The sequence below is a fragment of the Fundulus heteroclitus genome, chromosome 15, assembly GCF_011125445.2.
Source record: "Fundulus heteroclitus isolate FHET01 chromosome 15, MU-UCD_Fhet_4.1, whole genome shotgun sequence".
NCBI classification, from domain to species: domain Eukaryota; kingdom Metazoa; phylum Chordata; class Actinopteri; order Cyprinodontiformes; family Fundulidae; genus Fundulus; species Fundulus heteroclitus.
Window position 1 is genome coordinate 3,288,959 of NC_046375.1, and position 24,123 is coordinate 3,313,081.

The 24,123-nt window shown below is 38.1% G+C and overlaps 1 protein-coding gene across 7 annotated transcripts in view; it reads right to left on the reverse strand.

Moving 5' to 3' along the window:
- LOC105938903 (DNA (cytosine-5)-methyltransferase 3A) overlaps positions 1-24,123 on the reverse strand; it is a 72,099-nt gene that overhangs the window by 39,423 nt on the left and 8,553 nt on the right. For 6 of the 7 annotated variants that reach the window (XM_036147208.1, XM_036147211.1, XM_036147206.1 and 3 more), the window contains exon 3: positions 9,802-9,909. In XM_036147208.1, coding sequence (XP_036003101.1) covers positions 9,802-9,909 — 108 coding nt within the window. Of the gene's footprint in view, positions 1-378; positions 532-9,801; positions 9,910-24,123 lie in introns of those variants that run through there. The other variant, XM_036147209.1, reaches the window with a different exon arrangement.

Genomic DNA, 24,123 nt, shown 5'->3' on the forward strand with positions numbered 1-24,123 from the left:
ATGATAATAAACGCGAAAAAGATCTTTAGCTTTCGAGTAAAACTTAAAAAACATGTCATCTAAATAAATCTAACAAGTCCAACCACTTATGTCACGTGGCTGAATGAAGTAAAGACTTGCTATGTAAAAACATAAATATGTGGTTTTAAAGATACATGTAACTTAGACTAATTAAAAAATTATGCAGGAAAACAAGCCTGGGATGAGTAAACCAGATGAGTGAAGCATCAGTGCAACCATGTGGCCTAGACATGAGCACGTGGCATTAGCATTTATGGCTTTTAGCACCAAAATCATTTTAAAGCTGCATTAAGCAATTTAAGACATCACTGTAAAAGCTACTACAGCTAACTTTTAGGCAAACAACCGACTACTTACACATTCAGCAGCAACAGAGGAATCTGGGCTCGCAGTCATCTTTTTGGCCACGTGTCGAATGTAAACTCATTTCAGCTCTGGTTTGGTCCACAAAAGTCCTGAGAAAAACGTCTGGATTTGTTTTAATTTACACGAGCTCGACGATCTTCAGCCACTTCGCATCTATGTGTCACTAAGAGCTGAACAGGAAGTGCAAAGCCAGCCTGAGAGAGAGAGAGCTGGCTGTGCACTTTTCCTTGCATGAGCAGGTGCATAAGTAGAGTTTCCTTTTTTTTTTTTTTTTTCTGAAGATAAACTAAAACTATTACCCGAATGTTGTCGGCAGAATACATTGTCTGGGAGTCATTTGATTTTAGTGGAACTACAGGAAGATATTGCTTAATGCAGCTTATAATTAAGACGGGCGGGACAGAAATAATCAAACATTCACCTCAACAGTGACTTTGGTTCATCAGATCACATATTAGAGCAGTTGTCATTGAAAAGTAATCATGATTTTACACGGTTCAAGATCTGTTTCCTTTTTCTAAGACCTCCTCAATGACCTCCACTTCCTTGCTTCAAAGGCTAAGGCTTGCCTTGATGTTGAATGACAGTGTGGAAAGTACCCAACTATTCTCCACAGCCAACAGACACTAACCTGAGCTCTGTGTACAATAAAGCATATGACCAATGGCCGGCATTAGGTTATGGTGAGGTGGGGGGGGCTGAGCGGAGAGCAGGATGCAGCAAACAATATAACAATAGTACATCGAAAATAAGGGAATAAGCAATAACACCGGCCTCAGTTGAGACATGGGTAATAAATCTGCGCCCGAGGAGTGAATTATGGGCATAGCTGCGAAAACCACAACATAAGCTGTGTAAAGAAGAGCCAAAATGTGTTCCCATCATGACTTTTACAGAAATATGTGGTCAAGAGGGTTATTTAGCACTTGAAATATAAGTAACTGCCAAAGATTAAAGGGAAACACAACAGCCACCACCAATTTTGGCTTAAAAATAACAATGTCAACAAAAAGCATTAAAATAAACGTTTAATTGCAGTAATCTCCGACCATCACTGGTGCCAAGATGGTTGATACTCCTAACAGTTACTATAAAATAAAATGTTTTTTGCTTTTTATAGATTTTCCCTTTTAGGTAGGTTTTTCATAGTCCCGAGGAATTTTAGATTACAATTCAATGATTTCCTGTTTCCTTGGGGAATAAACATGATGAGACGGGGGTTCCTCTACAAAATAGGAAAAACAAGAGTAGGTCAAGATGTCAGATGTGTTGGTCTTCTACAGTCAGGCAGTGTCTGCAAGATAATACACACTTGTCTAGGTTTAAAATGCGTAGTAGTGAAACAAACAAGGCCGGATGAGCGTCCACATTTTTCTTCCTCTTAAATGCAACGTCAAAGCTCTCTGTTACAGAACCGTGATAAAGAGGGACATCTTTGTGTCACCAAGTCTCCACAGCAACCATTACAAGCTATCTATACACCGACCGATTGTTTGGGAGGTATGGCAAAAAAAAAAAAAGGTGGTTTGTGTCTCGCAAACACAGGGTTTACACTGCAAAAAGGGAACTAAAAGTAGGTAAAATCCTCTTGAAATTAGTGTATTTTTCCTTCTTTTGAGCTGGTAAATCATTCTATCTGCCAATGGAATAAGATTTTTGTACTTAAAATAAGAACAATTCATCTCTATCATCTTATTTCAAGTGCAGGATATCTAATTATCCTATTTTAGGGCTGGAAATTCTCATTCCATTGGCAAATAGTCTTATTTAGCTGCTCAAATCAAGGAAAAATATACTAATTTTAAGAAAACTTTACTTACTTTAAGTTTCCTTTTCGCAGTGTAAACATTTGTAACTTGTTAAATGCAACTAGGACAACTAACTTGAACTGGTTGCTCTGATAAGATAGTAATGAAACTTAGCTTTTCACCAAAAAAAAAAAAAAAAAAACACTGGATCTGGTGTAAAATAAAAAAATAAAATGAATGTCCAAAATGAACCATACATAGCCAAACTGGTTAGCATGGCGGAAGACCTGTGACTCTAAGGGTCTGTTTCTTATCCAGAAAATCGGAAACATTTGTTAGCGTGCATGACATTACAAGAATATTAGAATATTTTAAATAAAAACCGGGTAGACGTAACCAGAAAGCGGGTCGTCACTGTGTTATTAAACAGGAGTACGATCCAAAAAAGGCACAAAATCCATGTTACGGATCAGGGAATGACTGTTATAAAGCTGTCCCTCTTCCTCCTTTGGGCTCTGCTGACTATAACTGTGTACATCTGCTGCCCACATATAGAATACAATAGAAATACCTTTATTGTCCCACAATGGGGAAATTCAGCAGCGATTACACACTAAATTAAGTAATACGAATAAAGAAAGCTAAGTTGTAAACCAGAAGAGAATGAACTTATCAGGAAAAAACTTGGTCACATTTACATCGTATGATGTTGTTTACTGTGCACTATCCTTTGTCAAAAATACAAACACATTCTGTGTAGCCAAAAAGACGTGGACTTAGACTTTAGACTTAGTCAGACTTTATTGTCATTCAATTGCACATTCAGAATGTACATAGGAGCAAAATTTTGTTCCAAGGCTCCGAGTAACGAACACGTGACAAAAGAGAAAAAATTGCAACTGTAAGTATTTGTCATTTGTCAGGAATGTAGCGGCAAACAGAAGAAGACACTTTATATGTACAGAAACGTTATGGCCATATGAGCAGTGCAAGTGTATGTAGCAGCAGGATGTATTGCAACAATGAACAAACCATTTGACGATGAAAATCCTTGGTTGCTTGATTCTTAGGAGCTAAAATTTAAGATTACTTAAGAAACAAAAGCTACATTAGCAAAGGCAGCAAACCCGAGTTTACAAACTATCAGCAAATAAATCCAACCTAAAGCTTAAAAAAAATACACAAAATGCAATGTAATACAACTGTTTTGCAATGAGCAAACAAAAAAAAAACTGCCACAAAGGTTTGTTCATAAAGAAAAGAATTAAAAAAAAAATATCCAAAACATATCTCGTTATAATGTTCAAATACGCTACTCCACTAATGGATGGATTGTTCCAGTTATGATAAACATCACTGTGTTCACCCATCTTACATTGATTATGGGCTGCACACTAAAAGATGGATGTAGCCACTAAGTCTGAAATATAAAAACCACTGGGGAAGTATCTTAGACCATTTACAGTCCCGACAAGAAGATGGCTTCAAAATGTTTCTAGCTTGGATAATCATATTCCCTAGAGGCAAAATAAATAAATAAAAGATACAACTTCCCTTATTTCATTTACTTTGCTGTTATTAAACACTGGTAATAGTCTTTGTACACAAGTAGGTGTAGTGTCATTTGCAAATGTACTTATTTTGATTGTTGAAAATATTTCAATCAAGCATAAAATCACAAGCGGAAGTATGTGTGACATCAGGTTTTATGTCTCATTGTCTTTATTGTTTCCCTTGATACAACCACTGGTTCAAAGTGGTTATATCAGGGGAACCAATGATTTGCAAAAACTAAGGCTGTAATATTTAAACATGGCTGTTTTGGCTAACACTTAAACCACTTTTTTGATAAAAAAAAAAAAAAAAGAAGCAAACCTCGTTTCAGAAAAAATAAGACACAACAATTTTGTTAAGTACTCAACGGACTGTTGCCTAACAATTATGTCGTTGGCTAAATAGACGAGTGAGACATGGCATCTATATATTAATTACCACAGAAATGTCCATTCTTCAGGCGTTAAATAGTTTCTGAATTTAGGAAAATGTTTCTGAGCTCCTAAATAACCACATCACAAACATTTAAACAATTTTTTGGTGCTGTTCAAACACAGGCTACGAGATCCTGTTCTTGTAAATATGAAATCTTTTCTCATAATTACAAGATCCTGGTCTCGTAATATTGATAGATATGATGATAGATATTTTTTTGCTTTGTGCTTCAATACGAGTGCAAGCATTTGAGCAAAATCACTGTGTAAAAGTTATATGTTAGCGTATTTTATACCTTTCATACTACACCCTTTCATGCGCAACAACTCACATAGTTCCAGACAAAGAGGGAGAAACAAATGCATAAAAAAGTATCTCCACTCTAAAAACTTGTAAACATATTTCTGCTTGTGCAGTTGCTAGTGTCCTTTGTGCAGCTCTGTGATTGATAGTGTTATTGCAGAGAGTGCCAGCGGAGAAGCACTGGTAAAGACGTGAAGACTTATTTGGCACGTGTTTGTTTTAGCGCCAGTCCTGTGCGTGCTACAAGTGTGTGTGTGACATGACTCACATTAATCCCGCTTGCCTTGTCAGAGATCAGACATCAAAGCATTACCAAAACCTGCCCTCTTGCACACATATTTCTTTTAAAAACACCCTCTCTCTTTCTCAGTAGTGTTCCCTCCTTCTGAGTGGCACAATTTGATCTACTAAACTGACTTTACGGTCTCGGCTGAACAGTTTGGTTGACACAACGTGAGCAAAAAAACAAAACCAAAACATAACAATAAGATAAATGTGGATGAGAGGATCCGCAAAAAGACATATCAACAACGTCACCATGAAACACATTTCACAAGTTAATGTTGGCAGCCTACCCCAAGCTTCAAAGACAGGATCATGTTGGGTAAAACCAATTTAAAACAATGGAAAATGGAGCAAGAAGCCACACATAACTTTCAGAAAATGCATGAATAATAACTCATGAGTGAGGACAGCCGTTATGGCAATTCACACTCATTTATTCATTGCTTTGGGGTCATAACATGTTATGTTTGAGGAAGAATAAAGCATTCACCTATAAATATCAAGCAGCTTTTCCCAATAAAAAAGGAAACCCAAAAACTGCTAAATTTCCACATTTAAACTAACTGCTTTCAAAAGTGGATAAATAAATTTGGTGTGTGCTAACTCATTGCTATGAAGGGGGGGTCATAAAGGGAGGACGAGAGCTTGGCTGTTTCTGTGACAGCTTAAATGCTTTGTGCTAAAAAGTAAGCTTTGATGCGAACCATAGCCAGAATACTGCAAGAATTTCTTCGGAGACACGACGGGAGCAATTACCGTATTTTTTCAGACTATAAGGCGCACTTAAAAATTCTTAAATTTTCTCATTTTCTCATGGTGCGCCTTATAATCCGGTGCACCTTAAATTTGATTACCGTTGTGCTTACTGACTGATTGTATGTGGTAAAATGCGCTCCAAAATCAGTTTAAATGTGTACAACTTTGTTTAGCCTCGAAGCCGCTCCACTCAATGGATATTCGGAGCATTACGGTACACTGTGTCACTACATGATAGGACCCCTGAGCAGTCTACAAGACTGCCTGACTATAATGTCTAAACCAGAAGTGCATTCACTGCAAAAACGGATCTAAAAATAAGTAAAATGTTCTTAAAGTTAGTGTATTTATCCTTGATTTGAGTTGGTAAAAAAGATTATCTGCCAGTGGAATGAGTATTTTGACCCCTAAAATAAGATAATTAGACATCCTGCACTTGAAATAAGATGATGAAGATGAATTGTTCCTATTTTAAGTGTAAAAATCTTATTCCATTGGCAGATCATCTCATTAACCTGCTCAAATCAAGGACAAATACACTGATTTTAAGAACATTTTACTTATTTATAGTACCGTTTTTGCAGTGTTCACGTAAGGCAGTCTGCGCCCAGAGTTCGCGCTAGCAACAATAAACCTGGTAATTTAATTTAATATAAAAGTTGCGTTTATTTTGGCCTTATGTTAGAAACTGGGCAGTGTAGTCCAACTACTCTGTCCTCCTGACAGAGATGGATAGAGAGCTGTGGACGTGAAGGAGGGATATTACACACTTGAGAAGAATATTTAATGCGCCTTATAATCCAGTGAGCCTTATTGTCCAAAAAATACGGTAGGGGGATGTTAATGTTGTTTTCTGAACACACGAGAGGATTTAGCTGACAGAGAAGCAGTTTGTGTTGTCTATTCTAGGTACTTATTTTTAAGTCATCTGGAGCAGAAGGTGAAACTCTTTTCTTTATGACCACAAATCTAACAGGAATAGGCTGAGAATGATTACTGTCCTTTGTTTCCTTTAATACTGCAATAGGTTAATCCCAGTTAGCACTGTGTAACTTTTAGCCACTAGGGGGCGCTATACCTGTAACTTCAAGGTTTAGCGCCCCTGAAAGCCACTGTCTCATAATTGAAAAGTCTCCATCCGTGTTTTGGAATCTGATAGCAGACCAGTTTGGACCAGCAGATTGCGAAGTTACGGAGTTAGTTGTAAAGAAAAGGCCACATTCACCCGTCTTGATTAAATCCTACACAAGCAGGGTTCTTGCCAGCGCATTTCAGAGTAACAAGTAAATTTTTTCAGGAGGGCATACTTTTTCATTTCAATAAAATCCCAAAATATAAAAAAAGGGGGAAAAAAGAAAGAAAGACAGAAAGGAATAGCTTAGTCAGTGTTGCCAGATTGTTCAGGTTTCCATCCAACTGAGTTTCTATTGAACACATTGAGCTGTATAAATAGCTTATGGGCAGGTTGTAAAAATTTCAGAAGCTTTCACAACATTTGGAAGGATTTTACAACAATTAAAAGCTAAATATACATCAAAATAGGTGTCATTGTGTAACAGAAAACTAAAAACTTCCACATTTTAATAAAATGTCGTCTCTTTGCACTCATTTTATTAGTTAATTTGTTTTAAAATGTGTAGAATCTATCGAACCTGATATCATTAATGGATAACAGTCTCTGATTAGTCAAGTGCCACTATTAAATAGTATTGGTCAAAGTTATAAACTCAGGTGAGGTTGAGTTCTACTGATCAAATAAAAAAATGTTTCATGGCTGTGTGTAAAAGAGGAACGTTAGATGAATCTATACTCCATGAGAGAAAGGAATTTTACATTAAGGTAGATTCACAATTCATGTTGGGAGGCTATTGATAAAAATGTTTCCGGTTGATAAAGCATGATCTTGTGTATTATTTGGTTACCTGATTGCATGTTTTGTGGGAAGCTTGTACGTGTGACTTTTTTTTTCTTTGCTTCAGTGCAGTTTTGTGCAAATGGCATGTTCCTTATTATGTGTTGGATAGTCCTACGTTTGAACGTGCATCGGCGAAGTTATAACAACGCCCCAGATTCATGTAGCGTGATACTTTATAACAACAAAAAGAAATGTAAGTACAGCATCTATTTGTTCCGTCAACTGCAGAATGCTTTTCTGTTTTCTTCTTCCCCCCCGACTGTCTGCTCTGCAGTGGCAGCGTTTCTAAATCACACAAGGACAAACAGGTCCCCCGTCCCCGCAGTGCTTAACGCAGACTTTCACACAAGTGACCTGTGTGTGTGAAAGACCCCTGCAACACGCCCCAACCTGCCTCTAGTTCTGGATGCTGTTTCAAGGATAAACACAAAGCGGTTTTAAACTTTTTTTCACTTTCCACTCTCATCTCAGTTGCCTTTTAAAGAGCTCCGTGTGTCTCTGGATTGATTTTCTCCCACAGAGATTGAGCCATTTCATGTTATTCACGTAATCCTGCTTGTACTGCACACTACAACACAGGGTTGTATAAAACCACACACAACTATGCAACTTCTGAACAGTTAAGGGGCTAAAAAAAAAATCTATGAATGCTGTCTTTGTTAACGCTCGTTAAGTTTTTTGGTCATTTTTAGTACATTTTATTTTTTTGATTTTATTGTTAGTCATTTGGGTTAGATTAATTTAAGATATAAAATTGCTGAATGGATATCCATAACATATGTTAAAGCTATAGCTGGTAATCCTGTTCAGAAACACTTTTTGTTATACTGGGTAAAATAGTCCTTCCATCCTGAAAGTAGTCTATACATTATGTATTCACAAAAAGGAGGTTAATAAATCATTCTCTGTAGGAGCTGCAGGCCTGTAAAAACTATAACCAATCTCTGCCGTTCGGTCTGAAGGGCTGGATTTGTCAGTTTTGTTCCTGCTCTCGCCCGGGGGTATCATCTTACCTATTGGTTGTCCCACATGCCAATCATTCTGACGCGCTCACGTAACACCAGTGCGTTCTCTTTCCTTCTGAGTTTCCGCTTGCTGGCTGAGCATGCGCACTTCTAATGTTTATGTATCTGGTTAGCTTAGCGGCTAGTATAGCAGCTAGGATAGCGGTTAGCTTAACGGTTAGCCGTTTATTGTAGCTCTGCTGCTCCCACCGTATACTTCGAACACGGCTGAGAGTCGCAAGAAGCGAACCGCGTCCATGTTTATGAGAAAAAGAGGAAGGCCTCAGTAGAAAAAAAGTAGTGGATTTGGGCGATTTTTTTTCACACGTTCCCCCTGAAGAGCGGAAGAGCAGGGTATTACGGTCTTGTGCATGTGTGGGGAAACTTCCTGTAAATTTTTTTCTCATTATTTTTATTATTCCTTGTTTCCACCCAGTGGGACTGGCACCTTATTATGGTCAGGGGGTTTGTGTGCCTCAGTGACTCTAAGAGCTATACCAGCAGGAGTGTTGGCTTGTGATGGGACACCCAAACTGGGGAGGTTTTAGGGTAGAGGCCTAACTAAAGTGCAATCCATCTCTTGGATATTGGACTCAGGTTACTCTATTTCCATTAAGAAAACACAAATCACCAGCTACATAAATTTGCATAACGTGATCACATATTGACGCCCCCTTAACATCTCTGCCTGCCCCCTCATAACTGTGTGCCTAGAACCGGCCCTGTATGTGTTTGAAGCCTAATTGACAAAACCTGCTACACATTTATTTCAAAACGCTGTTTTTTTTCTTTAAGCCTAAATATCGCTAAACATTTAATGATCCTGCCAGCTTTTTAAACAGTCTGTTCTCATCTGAAGTGCCACGTTCCGCTTGACTTGAAAATTTATGACATGACAGCTACCCAAGATGCGTTGAACTTCAGTTTCAGTGCGTGAGTGGAAAATGTGGGGGTTGGAGCCTTGCTGATGACTGAGAGCGATGAGGCCACGGGGTTATCATTACATGTGCAGAAAGAGTTTACACACTGCATGCAACTGCAAAAACCGTTAATGGACATGGGGATTCCCCCCTTCTTAGATAAACTGATGGTAGAAGCGCAAAAGAAAAAAAAAATTAACTCAAAGAAGCCAAAAAAAAAAAAAAAAAGGAGAAAAGCAACCCACATAATCCCCTGTGAGGAGATTGTATCTGTCAAACACAATTAACGAAGCCTGAAAGTGTGAGCCTGGATTCCTGTGCATGCTGCTTTTTTTATGAGAAACGTGGTGAGCTTATTTTGAGCAGTTAAAAACCAATCATGCTTGTTTAACATTTTTGCACATGAGACAAAGGATGTTAAACAATTAGAAACTAATCAATCGTTCTGCTGTAGTTTATGGTGGAATACGCGGACCACGTTTTGCAGGACTCACAGGAAGCAGCTGCTTGCGTTTCCTGCTGGGCCGGCCGACTCTCCGCTTGTTGTGGGGGCTCGCTGGCGTCCCCTCCTCTGGACTGTCCTGGTCTGCTCCGTCTTCGCCCTGGGCACACACACGCAAAGAGCCTACATCAAACACTGAGAAGTGACTTTATATGGATTTATAACTGCTGTCTTCAGAGAGGCCGGATTAAAACAACAAGACTTCAATGTCAAAACGCTCTCCGGGGAAAGCGACTTGCAAAACAGAATAAATAAAGCATGAATGGTGTAAAATCTGCATTTTATGAGTTTTCTTCACCTGAAAAGTAGAGTAATTTAAGCATGTTTAAATAGAGTAAATAAAGAAAACAATAAAGTAAAAAGTAGTGAATTATATATGTGGAGACTGGAAATCCATGTGTGTTTAGGATGAAAAGCACACTGTTTATGGTGAAATGGGTCCACTAGAGACTTCACTTTCCATGTGTTAATATACCCTGCAGAGGATAGTGAGGGGGGCTGAAAATGTAATTAGTGTCCCTACCCTCTTTTTCTGACCCTGAACATTTTCAGAGACTCCTCACACTTTTATCTGCGAACGTCTTGAACTGCTGCCATCAGCCAAACGGCTCCGCAAGATCAAAAGGGGAACCACCAGACTGCCGCGCGGCTTGTTTTAGCTGTTACAAAATGAAACGCTGTTGTAGTGCACATAAACACACCAAGCGTAATCCATTTTATTTATAAAGAACGTTTACTGAACAATTGGTTGAACCAAAAAAACGCTGTACGAGTACTGAAACAGATCACACCAAGGCAACTATTAATAAAATATAACGAAGGCTGAATAAAACGTATCAAAAAGATTGTAGGAAAATAGAAAGGGAAACAAAACAAAAAAAAATCATAATCCACTGAAAATAAGTGTTTTTTAACTGAGACCTAAAAAAGAAAGAGGAAAAAAACTATCAAATATTTCATGGGAACTTGTTCCATATATTTGGAGCCATGACTGAAAAGATTCAATCTTTGCTTTGACCTAATTCTTGGTACAAAGATAGAAGCAGGAACGTAAGACTGAAGCAAGTCAGAGAGGTACTGAGGAGCAAGACCATTAACGCCTTTAAATGCCAAGAGAAGGATTTTACAATCAATTCATTGGTACACTGAGGACAGGTGAGGTATGCCCTTATTTGGCTGTACCTATTAAAAGACGAGCAGCACCACCACATTTGACTTTTCATCTGCTTTAGCCGTCTTTCTACAGGCCACTTCAAAATGTTCTCACTGAACTAAGTCTAGCAAAACCAAACACTTTTTTCCACAGAGGTCAATCTCCGCCGTGTGACCGTTTTAATTACCTTGACAGCTCTTATCCTCAAAAAGCTTTCTGCGTGCATGCCGCTCTGAAATGTCTACACACCTCCTTTAAAATAGCAGGTTTGGTGATATCAAAACAGAGGCCATGATAAATAATTTCAACTGTTTTTTACAAATATAATGTGAAATGTCTCCTCCTAGATATGGAGGTTGTGGGGAAAAAAGTTAAAAGATTCAAAAACTTGAATTGCATAAGTGTAAATATTGTAAAACTTTATTGAGGCACCTTGGAAATGTCAGCATTCAGTCCTCTTGTGCTCACACCTGCCATCAGTTATGAAAAATCTGATTAATATAGAGTACATTTAGGTTTTTGTGACTTTTACACATTTGGATCCTAATTTGGAAAAATGAGGGAAAACAGTTACATTAAGAAAACGGGCCATTTCTTCAAAATTATTGACAAGATGATATAAAAAGTGGGGAGACAACAGCAACACTGCAAGAGCTGGAATTCTACATATGTCTAGGCTAAGAAAAAAGATTGAGCCTCTTACTCCAGAGAAAACATCCAGGCTGGTTAAAATCTCACAAAACTTTGCGAGGACATGAAGCTCCAAAAGGCAAGTTTGACACAAAAGCAAGGGCAGGCTGATGGTGAAACATGGTGCTCTGTGGTTGCTTTCTAAATGCCAGTCAGTGTCAACCTCAGTTTTTAAAAAGCTGAAGATAAAGATGTGTTGTTGTTTTTTTTTTCCAGCATCACAGTGGGTCCAAGCATACAGGAAAAATGCATTTCCACTCCGCGATCTACGACTGACCAAACAAACATACTCCTTCCAGTTCTATCCACTGCGGTTCTGGTGCTAAAAGTTGAAAATTCCCCACACTGATCTCGGATTAAGACAGAGACCAAGTCAAAATTAGGAGGAAAACCCCATTTTTTTTATCAATTTTAGATCATTATTATGGTAAATGGTAAATGGCTTGTACTTGTATAGCGCTTTAACTAGTCTTGACGACCTCCAAAGCGCTTTACACTACAGTTTTAGTCATTCACCCATTCACACCCTGACGGTGGTGAGCTATGTTAGTAGCTACAGCTGCCCTGGGGCAGACTGACAGAGGCGAGGCTGCCATGCACCGGCGCCACCGGGCCCTTTGACCACCGCCAGCAGGCAATGCGGGTGAAGTGTCTTGCCGAAGGACACAAAGACAGAGACAGTTAGTGCAGGGGATCGAACCGGCAACCTGCCAATTGCAAGACAAACTCCCTGATAAACCATACTGTGCCACGTCTGTAATGGTAGTTTGTAAAGTAAAATTGGCGTTAGTATCTATGTTATCATCTTTGTTGCGTGTTTTTATAGTTTAATGAAATTAATAGATAGAAATAGATAGATTGCTTCATAAATTCAACACTTGATTTTATTAATTTACTCATACCCGTTTATCTTTCTTATAAGCAAAGTATTCTCTCAAACAAATCCTAGAGCTGTAAAGTATAGAGAAGTCTCCTACCTTATTTCATTTGTCATAGAGATTTCTCAACGGGAAGCAAAATATTTCAATTTGATCATAATTACAGAATACAGTCAAACTGAGTTTAATATTCAAATTGGTTAAAAGGTTTTCCATCTGAGTCAACTCATCAGATTGCATCGAGCCGCTGACTTGCAGCATGCAGCAACAGTGCACATGGGTTTGATTGCATTGTGTCGTCGACTTTGCACCAATCCCTCATGCATGTAGCGACAGTGGAGAGGAAAACTTGACGGACCAGAAAATCAAGAACTTTGCTTTTTGGCTCAGCTCTTTCTTCACAACAACAGACCGAAGCAGCAATCCATCCTACTATCATTTGTGAACAAGACACCAAGATACCTAAACTCCATCGCTTGAGGCAGAGACTGACCTCCATCACATAGGAGACAGTCCTCCTTGATGTTAAGATTGTGTGGTTTATTGAAATTATGTAACATGGCACTAATCTGTTTAGGATTAGCAATAACTGTACAGTATTTTTTCTTATGTTGTGAATACACCATTATTGTACAAGTTCCTTATTTCTTATTTTAGGTTAATATATGTTTACCTTTGTGTGTGAATCTGCACGCTAACATTTACTGCTGGCAAACCTGAATTTCCCCACTGAGGGACAATAAAGGATGTGTCTATTCTATTCTATCCATGAAAATCACTATAATGCATTGATATGACAATAAATTGACTCGGTTCTGTTTATTTTGATTTAAACTGATAGGAAGCCTTTTGTTTGACTTGTTAAAAATACAGCTAAAGTTGGTAACAGAGCCCAACCGCTTGTTTAATGACAAATACTAATAAAATTGATATATTTAGATATGGTTCTTAAGATCTGTGATCAACTGGTGGAAATCCTGACAGCATGCTTACTTTTGGCCCGCACTGATGCCAAATACCATCAGCGACAATGTTTTGAAAGGAGTCTGATTTCAGAGTTCTTAGCAGCTGAGTAACATGAGTTACTAAACTTGATTTGACAAAATCCAAAATAAATAAACTCTATTTTGAAAATACTGTCTTTAGCTTGGAATGATTTTTACACGCTCTTTCCAGTGAATCCAAGGGATAATACAAAAAAGGTGTGACCCGATCATGTTGTATGTTCTGGCACTGTAACAACAAGCAAAAAAACAACAACAACAAAGAAAAAAAACAATATCAGATTAGAAACTTAAAGACTCAGCCATATTTAATTGAAAATAGATGGAAAAAAGTTTAACTATTTGCTTAGAAATGTCTAAATGAAACAAAACAAAGGTCACTGAGCAGAATGAACGATTACTTAGGTTCTAAATGTTTGTTCAAAAGTTGGAAAATTAAAAGAAAACTTTCTCTGGTATGGCAATTCAGTTGAAAGGACATGCCCTGATGATGAAGCTGCGTGCCACAGCTAACTCTTTGTAAAGCAGCATGAAATAGAAGAAGCTGTGCTACCAATTTATAGTAGTTGACCTTTGCCAGGATACAGAGTCACTGGACTGAATTATCCTAATTAGTATTAAATATTAACTATAAATGGTATTTTCAACCATTAGCCCCCTCCGTGATGTTTTCTTTGATGCTTATTTAATATTAGAAATGAAATATGTCCACATTTACTATCAAAGCCACAAGAGACTTCTTCTCTAGGGATGTAAAACTGGTTTCCTTCAAGAAACATTGATTTTAGTGCAACCCTTACCCAAACAAAATACTGAGAATCCAACCAAAATCCAATTAGGTCCACATGTTCTATTTTTTACATCAGCTCGGGGCACTTGGACTGGCTGCAGAGCAGGAGTGTGAGCAGCGACTTTACTAGACCCAAGAGAACATGTGAGAGAGCCAAATAAAACAAGCAGCACCTGCTGCACCTTAACACAAGCAGTCAAAACTTTAATGAAGCGCTGTCATGCTGCAGACTCTGTGGGCCAAACAGAGAGTGTTTTTAGACCAGGAGGAGTTTGGATCCTGCGGTGGTTTTCATTACAGGATTTTCATACATATTTGACAGCTTGTTATATGCATCTCTGCCTCAGGCAGAGAGAGACTAAGTAAAAAGACCAGAGAAAAACATTAGCTAAGTTTACAGATGAAGTAGATCAGGTAGCCCTAAATGTGAGAAATAGGAGCAGATTTAGCGAAAAAAAAATTAAGTTGGACTAACTGCCTGAAAAATATCAAAGCTAAAAATGATTGCCATTATTTCAACAATTAAGGGGCAGATATCATTTTTACTAAAGGTTTGTCTAAACTTAGGTTAAATTTGAATACTATTTTAATTCATATATGGGAAACTGTTGTTCACTAAACTTTTTTACTTTAATTTAAAACATTTTTCATATTATCACTTATCCATCTTTCTATAACCAGGAAGTCCGGTTGAGAGTAAAATCTCTTGTACACAGGAGACCTGGCCAAAGTAGCAGCCATCAAAAGAACAATAAACAATGCAATCATTCACACAATAAAAATTGGATAGAATGTGAAAAAAAGTAGACAAAAACTTCAAGTTACAAGTGAATGTCTTTTTTTTTTTAATTATCTTTTTTTTTCAACAAGGGTTTAGGTATTTGTTGCTCTAAGAATCTGCCATAACCTGTGGGCTCCAAAAAACAGTCGAGCATAGGAAGCAAGTTTCTAATTAGGCTCCATTAACTAAGCTGCAAAGAAACTCTATGTTGTTGTATAATTCTGGTGCATTTTACTGCAGATATTTCATCAAAACCTTTGAGCAACCGGTCAATTTGTGGAAAAGAGGGTATCATAGTCCCCTTAAATGTATCTCATCCTTTGCAGCGAGACCTACCCTATGGTGACAATCGTGTGGTTGCTAAGGTGCAGAAACTGCTTAGCAACTGTCTGCAGCAGGGTCGCGTTGCTGACTAAACAATGTGATGTCACTTTGCTTGCGATCAGCTTAGCAACGGGCAAAAAAAAAAAATCAAGTAATGGCTTTATGCCTGGCTGCCTGGTGTGCTGTGCATATGCCTGTGTCACGATGCACACTCACTGGCACATTTACACACATTTTAACAATATGCACTCTAACACTACAATATTGGGCTAAAAATGGGATCAAATTAAAGCAAATGTGGTCTAATACAAGCATACAGATGACACCCAGCAACTCTAGCTCCCTAAAAAGTACACCAACACAGTCAAAAGCCTACAATGACCATTCTGGCAGTATAGCTTTGGTCTATTTTTGTCTCCCGACAGGTTATTTTAGGCAGTTTCTAGGCAACCAGACTGCAAACCAGAGGAAGCAGAGGAGGATCCCATCAGCAGCAGACAGCCTGTCCTCTTTCCTTTATCCCCACTCTTTTCTTTCCTGTGGCCTTGTTCCCTACATCTCCATTCTCATCTGCCTACTCTCGCAGTGTTTTACTATGAATCTGCTGTTACAGTTCATAACTGCCTAACAAATTGAACAAAGTAACAGAATTGAGACACACTAACATTTAAAAAAAGATATTCCAGGTCCAATTATCCGATCAGGGTCCTAATCATGGCCTTTTTTATTTAATCATTATTGGAGGTCCAGGTATACTCAACTCCCATTACCAGTTGCTGGTTTTCTGTCTGGGATCATATTATTTGTACCCTAAGCAACCCATAAGACCACTTTTTATTTTCATTAGAATGAGGATAACATTATGTTGTTAATCTAACAAATACGAGTTCTTACTGAAATGTTTTTAAACCTTTACAATAATGTTCAAAGTGAAAGATTCTCAGTTTTGTTTAAAAAAACATTGCAAAAACAAACAAAGAAAAAAGTTTCTTCCAAATTTAGCCTGGGTGAATTTTGTTATTCTGTGTTTTGCCCTCAGACTAAATGGAATACAGGCCATGTTATCAACAGGGCCTATCAAAATAGAGGCTCCATCTGAATATGTCTATCGGGTAAGGAGCCTTTAGCCAAAATGGAAGTATGTCAACAGTCGCAATGATATTCTGTCTAAATAGTGTAGTCAATAAGGAAGGAGGTATGACAAGGAGCCTGTATGATTCCTCTCGCAGCTAATTTAGTATAGGAACGTTGCAATGTCCCTTACCGGCACTAAGGAGCTATAAGAAATCCCACATTCCTTTGAATGAAATATAAGCACAGCCCACCTCAATGAAATGAATGGAAATGACTGAAGAGCAGAGAACACACACTTTTTAGTTCATTTTTGAAAGGCTGCAGGCCCGGATTTGACTAGCATCATCCATGTGCGTTAAAGGCTGTCCGAAATCAGCACAGCAGTCCGAAGCTTCTTTCCACCCCATGATAGAGTTCTTACTGTTGACCAGCAGTAAGAATTCTCCCCTGTGCCGGGGTTAGATATCAGTATCTATATCTGATACAGTTGATCACAATATTCTCCCAGAAAGACTTGAACGTACTGTATGTATTAAGGGAAAAGCATTAGGCTAGTTTAAATCTTATCTGTCTGACAGATTCCAGTTTGTTCATGTTAATAAATCTTCTTCAAACTCCGGGGTCACTTGTGGAGTACCAGGGTTTTGTCCTTGGGCCAGTTGTTGTTACTACTGTGACTTTAAATTTCCTGCTTGTAAATAATTCTGACAAGACAGAAGTTGTAATCTTTGGACCAAAGCCAAAAAAAAAAAATTACTTCTTAATCAATCACTTAATCTTGATGCCATTAAATTGGCTTATGATAATAAAGTAAAAAAAAAAATCTTGGTGTTATTTTCTACCAAAACATGTCATTTCAATTCCATATTAAACAGGTTTCCATGGTCTCCTTTTTCACCTCCGGAATATCGCCAAAATTATAAATAGTCTGTCAAGGGGTGATGCTGAAAAACTAGTCCATGCATTTGTTACTTCAAGGCTGGACTATTGTAATTCTTTACTATCAGGGAGTCCACAAAATGCAATTCAAAGCCTTCAGCTGATCCAAAACGCTGCAGCAAGAGTTCTGATGAAAATTAAAGAGGGATCATATTTCTTCAATTTTAGCTTCTCTTCATTGGCTTCCTGTTAAATCAAGACTAGAATTTAAAAATCTTCTTCTAACATATAAAGCCCTTAATAATCAAGCTCCATCATATATCAGAGCTCTGATTACCCCGTATGTTCCTAACAGAGCACTTCGCTCTCAGACTGCAGGTCTGCTGGTGGTTCCTAGAGTCTCTAAAAGTAGAATGGGAGGCAGATCCCTTAGCTATCAGGCTCCTCTCCTGTGGAACCAACTCCCAGTTTTGGTCCGTGAGGCAGACACCCTGTCTACTTTTAAGACTAGGCTTAAAACTTTCCTTTTTGATAAAACCTATAGTTAGAGTGACATAGGTTATCCTAAGCTATCTCTGTAGTTATGCTGCTATAGGCTCCTGAAGGACATAGTGATCTATTCTCTCACTCTGCTGAGTTTTTCTACTATTCTCAAATTTTGCATTCTTTGTTATTTCAACTTCTAACTTTATGTTCTCTGTCATTTTTCTCTTCATAGTTGGTACACCTGGTCTAGCGTTCTGTTAGTTGTGACATCATCCAGGGGAGGCAGATCATCTGCCATTACCATATAACTCAGAAATGATTCCTGGATCAACGTGTGCTTCTGTGCTTTCTGTGTCTCTGCTCTGTCTTCTCTAAGCCCCAGTGGGTCGAGGCAGATGAGCGTTCACACTGAGCCTGGTTCTGGTTCTGCTGGAGGTTCTCATCCCTGTTAAAGGGGAGTTTTCCTCTCCACTGTCACTTCATGCATGCTCAGTATGAGGATTGCTGCAAAGCCATCAACAATGCAGACGACTGTCCACTGTGGCTCTACACTCTTTCAGGAGGAGTGAATGCTGCTTGTCAAGACTTGATGTAATCTACTGGGTTTCCTAAGAGAGGAAACTTTTTGACTAATCTGTCTGTATGATTTGATTGAATTTGACTTTTTAAAGTGCCTTGAGATGACATGTGTTATGAGTTGATGCTATAATAAATAAAACTGAATTGACTCAAATTAAGTTAAAGGAAAACGTATATAAGGAAGTATGGTTATTAAAGTTTCCTTACATTTGACATAAGTTTCACAGGTAGATTTTCCTAAAACATGAAACTGTCAAGCAGTTTACCATTGATCTTAATGTTTTGCATGATTTGTAAATGTTCCAGTTGCATGACAACATTAAATTTGGCATTTGTTGACTTTATTTTATCCTCTTTGAAAGCTACAGCACCTGAACTGAATGATCTCCTGAAGTTCTGGGCAGAATGGGACAATTTACCTGCATGTCTCTCTGTGGAAATTGTCCTAAGCTGCCATTTGTTATGAAACTTTGCGAATCCCAGCGAGGAACACAAATTTTTTAAACGTGATGTTTTAGCCTGTATTTCCTCTACCCAGACTGGTTTTGGTCTGCTGTGAATGACCAACCTGACTGTTGAATATAAGGTATGTTGTTGAAATAGATTTTTATTTTCATTTTCCAATACTCTTTCATCACAGTTCCTAAAAAGATGGGATAATATAGAGCTTAACACTTGTGATATGCTCAAAGGACATTTTTCTATAAAAGTTTGGTTAAATTCAGTTATTGAAAGCTGGAATATTCAGTTTAAAAATTGGTTTTATGAAATATTATATAATGCACACAGGAGTTTTGAAATGTTTGACTTGTTTGAAAACAAAAAACTCTAAGTAAGAACTTTTTGCATATTCATGCAATTTAATATATTTAAAGTCCAATCAAAGATTTACAGCTGTATCCTAAAAAGTTTCCCAAGTAAAGTTAGGTTAAATCAAAACAGAAAATTTAGAACATTTGATATCTGAAATCAAACTCTGGACATGCTTTAAACAAACAAGTTGTTTTCCATAATTAAACCCCATCTACATAGCTAACATCTAAAGAAGGCTGCTAACAACTTTCATAGGTAATCTGAAAGTTACCTTCAAAACGCGCTTTTATGTGACCGCACTATTACACTGCAGTTTTTCCCATAGGTTGAGAATTTTCTTTTGATGGTAGGCAGTACAGAGTGGCTTTGAACGGTACAGCGTAGCATGGTGCTTGATGAGCAGGTTCAGAATTATTATGAACTCTAATTATTACAGAAATCCTCAATGTCAACATAAATTAGAAATAATGTAGTTGTTTACATTTTTTTTATAAAGAAATGATCTTCAGATATTCACTTGAAAACTATTCACGTTTGTAGTTTCTGCCTGAGGAATTATTCTTTCGTTGCTTTGAAAAAAACACGTAAGTCCTGCATGTATGGAAAGACTTTAGGGGCAACGTCCATTGATCAGTTTTGATCCTGATCATTGCAGAGAAGTCTCGTTCACAATTTACACTTGACACAGGGATGACTAGTGCAGCAGCAGCCAGTTGACTTAGGCAAGGGTAATCGTCTCCCCACTTCTCAAACCCACTGGCCAGCTGTTCCTTAATTGAAAAGAGTTAACACAAAACAAAAATAAAAAAATGCAGTCATGGAATTCCAGAGAAATCAATTTTTAGACGTTGAATTTAAATGCTGAAGCTTATACCCTGAATTTGTGACAGTGAAATGAGTGAGTTGAAATTAAGGGCACTGAAAATATTGCATTTGAATTTAAAAAGATAGAGTTTTTTAAACACTAATAAATATGAATTGAAAATGTGATCACTATGAAATAATCATGTGAATAGTTAGCTTGAAGTGAAAATAACAAATACATTTTTTAACAACATATTTTCTCAGTATTTAGTAGAATTTCTTTTTAATCTCAGCGCAATCAAAATCTGCAGGGTCCGAAGCGAGAGACAAGCGCCGAGTCCCGATAATCAACCACATACCGGAACCAACAACCCAACTCCAAACACAGACCCTAACCCTGTGGTCCTGCAGGAGAGCTCAGACAACCAGGGACTGAACCCACAAACAAAAACAAAAAAAAAAAAACATGACCACTCCTCCCTGAAACAACTCCATTTAGCCAGCCCACCCGATCCAGACAGACAGAATCAGCACCAAGAATCGTCTCGAGCGGGGGCTGGGACAAGGAGCTGGAGACAGACAACCAGCGCTGTACACCCCCACCACAGAAGAAAAAGAAGCATTTATATTACACCCACCCCAACTCACAGACCACATAAGACAATAGACACCCAGGCTGAGTTCACCCCAATAACATATAGTTAAATACTCATATTTTCAAAATCCCTGTCAATTTTTAACATTTTTTAACAAAGCGCCACTTACCACCAGGCTTAGCAAGTTTTCTGAGGGAAACCCTGAAAGCTTATGAGTCTTTTTATGCCACGTGTATGTAAACACCTGATTCCAACTGTATCAAATAATCTAGCACTTACAAGCTCCATAAATTATTGAATTAGTAACATTTAAAACAATCTTTCTTACGTCAGATCTAGATTTTCAGTCCCAGAAAGAATCGGTCCATCGGTCATGCTTATTTTGGAAAGCTTTAAGGTCCTCAATAAGTTTACAGAACCCCGAAGGTATGGAAAGCCCAACACTTTTGGGTTTTACACAATCAAAAATCCATTTTACTGTGGCCCAAACACTGCATGCCCTCAATCACCAGAATTCATTCCTCCCAAACAACTTAAATCCACTCGTGCATTTAGAAAATGTCTGTTAACTTTAAGCTTTCAAGAGTAATGACAAGCAATCATCATGAAGGAGGTTTTGATGTATACTTTAAGCCCGTTTAAGTACTTTGCCTTGGTAATATATATATCACACGTCAGGCTTTTGAAGCATATTTCAGCCTTAAGCGTTTGGAGATAAAGAACGTTTTTCCACATGATCAGTTACACATAATTGCTACACCCAGGGCAAATCTTCTGACAGCCATCAAAGCCTTTTTAGCAGTTTGTGAAATGTAAAACTGTTAGTGCTGGCAGCCAAAAGGAAAAGAAATAGCTAGGATAAACTATAGGTTTATGCTTTTCTTGGATTAATGAATTAACTGGAGTTAATCACTGAATAAAATGTTTAAACAAGTGCAAGCATTAATATCTTCAGATTGCTCAAAACTACAGCACAGGAATACTTTAGCCCTACTTTACACCCATTTTTGTAAAATCCTTCAAAAGAAAGAAAATTACCTTTTTGCTATAGCCACCATCCGAATCGGAGCTCCTGCCATGTGGATCTGAGTATAGATTGCATGAAATTTCCACAGCGCTATCTCCTGGTCTTCCACTCTGTCTTCAAACGGCTTCCCCTGGTTTCTCTCTGGGCTTCTCTTGAGCCTTTGTCAGAGATCTCAGGATGTTTAAAAGAAACAGCTCTATAAGGGAAACTTTGCTTTGGCTCTTGGCCAGCGCGCGAACGTGGAAGTAAGCGAGAGAGACGGGTCTTTATGCGGCTGTTGTATAGAATGAACTTCAAACTTTTCCCTGATTTACGAGGACCGCCCAGATGTTTGGGGGGTGCAAATGAAAGGAGCCATTTTTCACCTGTCGGACTGCGTGCTAACATTTGCGTGCTCGCTCATTTGTGTGTTTGTAAAAAAAAAGAAGAAAAAAAAAAGAAGTTAAAGCGCCTCATGTCCCCGCATGTAGCAGGGGATGTGGAAAGCCAAACGGTCTGCAGAGAATGTAAATAAATAACTTAGAGTTTAATTATTACAAGGTCTCGCTTGCCTGCCGGGCTCCTTGTGTGTCTTGGCTGAAACAAGTCCTTAACTGTGAGCAATGAAGCCGAGTAGTGGTGTTAATGACAGGTGTAGTAAGAGAGGCGGTGGGTGTAATATTAACCGAAGCTGCAAAAATAACAGCAGCGGTCCTGCATCACTGTGTGTAAATAAAGAAGCATTTAAAGTATCGGTATGGAAAGGAGAAGATGCAATATTATCATCAGGTTGTATGTATAAAAAAATAAGATTTGAGGTTTGAAATGAGTCTTTACAACATTGTTTATTGATGTTGAATGTGTGAATTTTAAGCTAAAGTACCCATTTGCAAAAAGTGTATGCAGCCCGTAGCAAAAGTATTTATACACCTTAAACTTTTGCCCATTTTATCATAAAGAAACACAATATTTACTGTAACTATTTAGGATTTCATGTGATAAAGCAACACAAAATAGAAACTCATAATGAAGTGGAAGGAAAATGATAAACTCCTTCCCAGTATATTTTTAGATATTTAATCTCTGTAAATATATTCAGCCCCCCATTTACAGCTGCAGATCTTTTGGGGTAAATGTCTAGCAGTTTTGCATATCTAGATTACAACCTGTTAGCCCATTCTGCTTTATAAAATAGCTCAAGTTTGGTCCTGCTGGATGGATAGCATCTTTGAACATCAATTTCCTTCTTATGCTACGGATTGAAAATTGGATTTAGGTCTTTGGGCCATTCTAATAGATGAATGTCCTAAAAAGATACACGTTTGCTTCAGTCACAGGCAATGTTCCTCGTAATTTTTCATGTGTCGGAGCATTCACTGAACCTCTGTGAGCAACGTCACATGTGCACGCAGGCTACACCAGTATACGCCTGTCCAAAATCTGAGATTATAACAAGTTAAACAGCTTACTAAAATAGTCAAATTACAGCAAAAAATTATTTTAGATTACTTAGTTTAGATACAACTGATTAAACCTGATTACATGAAAAAGATACAATAATTTAAAAAAATGAGTTTTAGCACTGTCAGTCTGCTCCAGGGCAGCTGTGTTTACAATGTAGCTCACCACCATAAGGGTGTGAATGGCTGACTTTGGGGTCGTCATACTTGATAAAGCGCTGTACAAGTACAAGCCATTTATATATGTTGCTACAGTCCTCGGGCATGCGCTCATAAAATAACAAACGTATAAACAGAGCTGCTTTTCAAAAACTGAGGTAGAACAACAAGGCTGGTCAGAAATGTGCGCTTACTGCAAAGGACTCCAACAGCGATCCCTAAACAAATGGCAGGTGTAGCGCTCAAAAAAACAACTAAATTGGTTTAGAAAACGGCATTTACGATCTCAGAAACACAAACAGATGACATGCAGCAGGAGTAACAAAGACGCACAGCGCCACCTGCCCAATTAGACTTAGACAAACTTTATTGTCATTATGTACAAAAATGACAATAAAGTTTGCATACAGCTTGAGAATTTCAGTGAATTGCAGTGGATTTCAGAATAAAGTAACTTTGCAGGATAGTTTCAGGATAAAGTGCAGCAGTGATTTCACAGTACAGCAATTGAAATGTAAACAATGCAGGACAAATGTGATACAGAGTCCAGTTTTAGCTTCAGCAGTTCAACAAGTAGAAAGTAGAAAGGCAAAAGTAGAAAGGCATCTGCCCCACCCGTCAATCAGTGATGCGCTCTGATCAGCACCTGACGCACAGAGTGGGACGACTTCTCACCAGAATTGCAAAACGGTACAAAATAACTTGGTTTATTGCTTTTGCAGCACTAACTGGTTTTCTTGACCTGTATTTGAATTACATTCACCCTCCCTGTAACTCTGGATCACTTTTCTCTCACAGCTACAGGCAAGGCAAGGCAAGTTTATTTATAAAACACTTT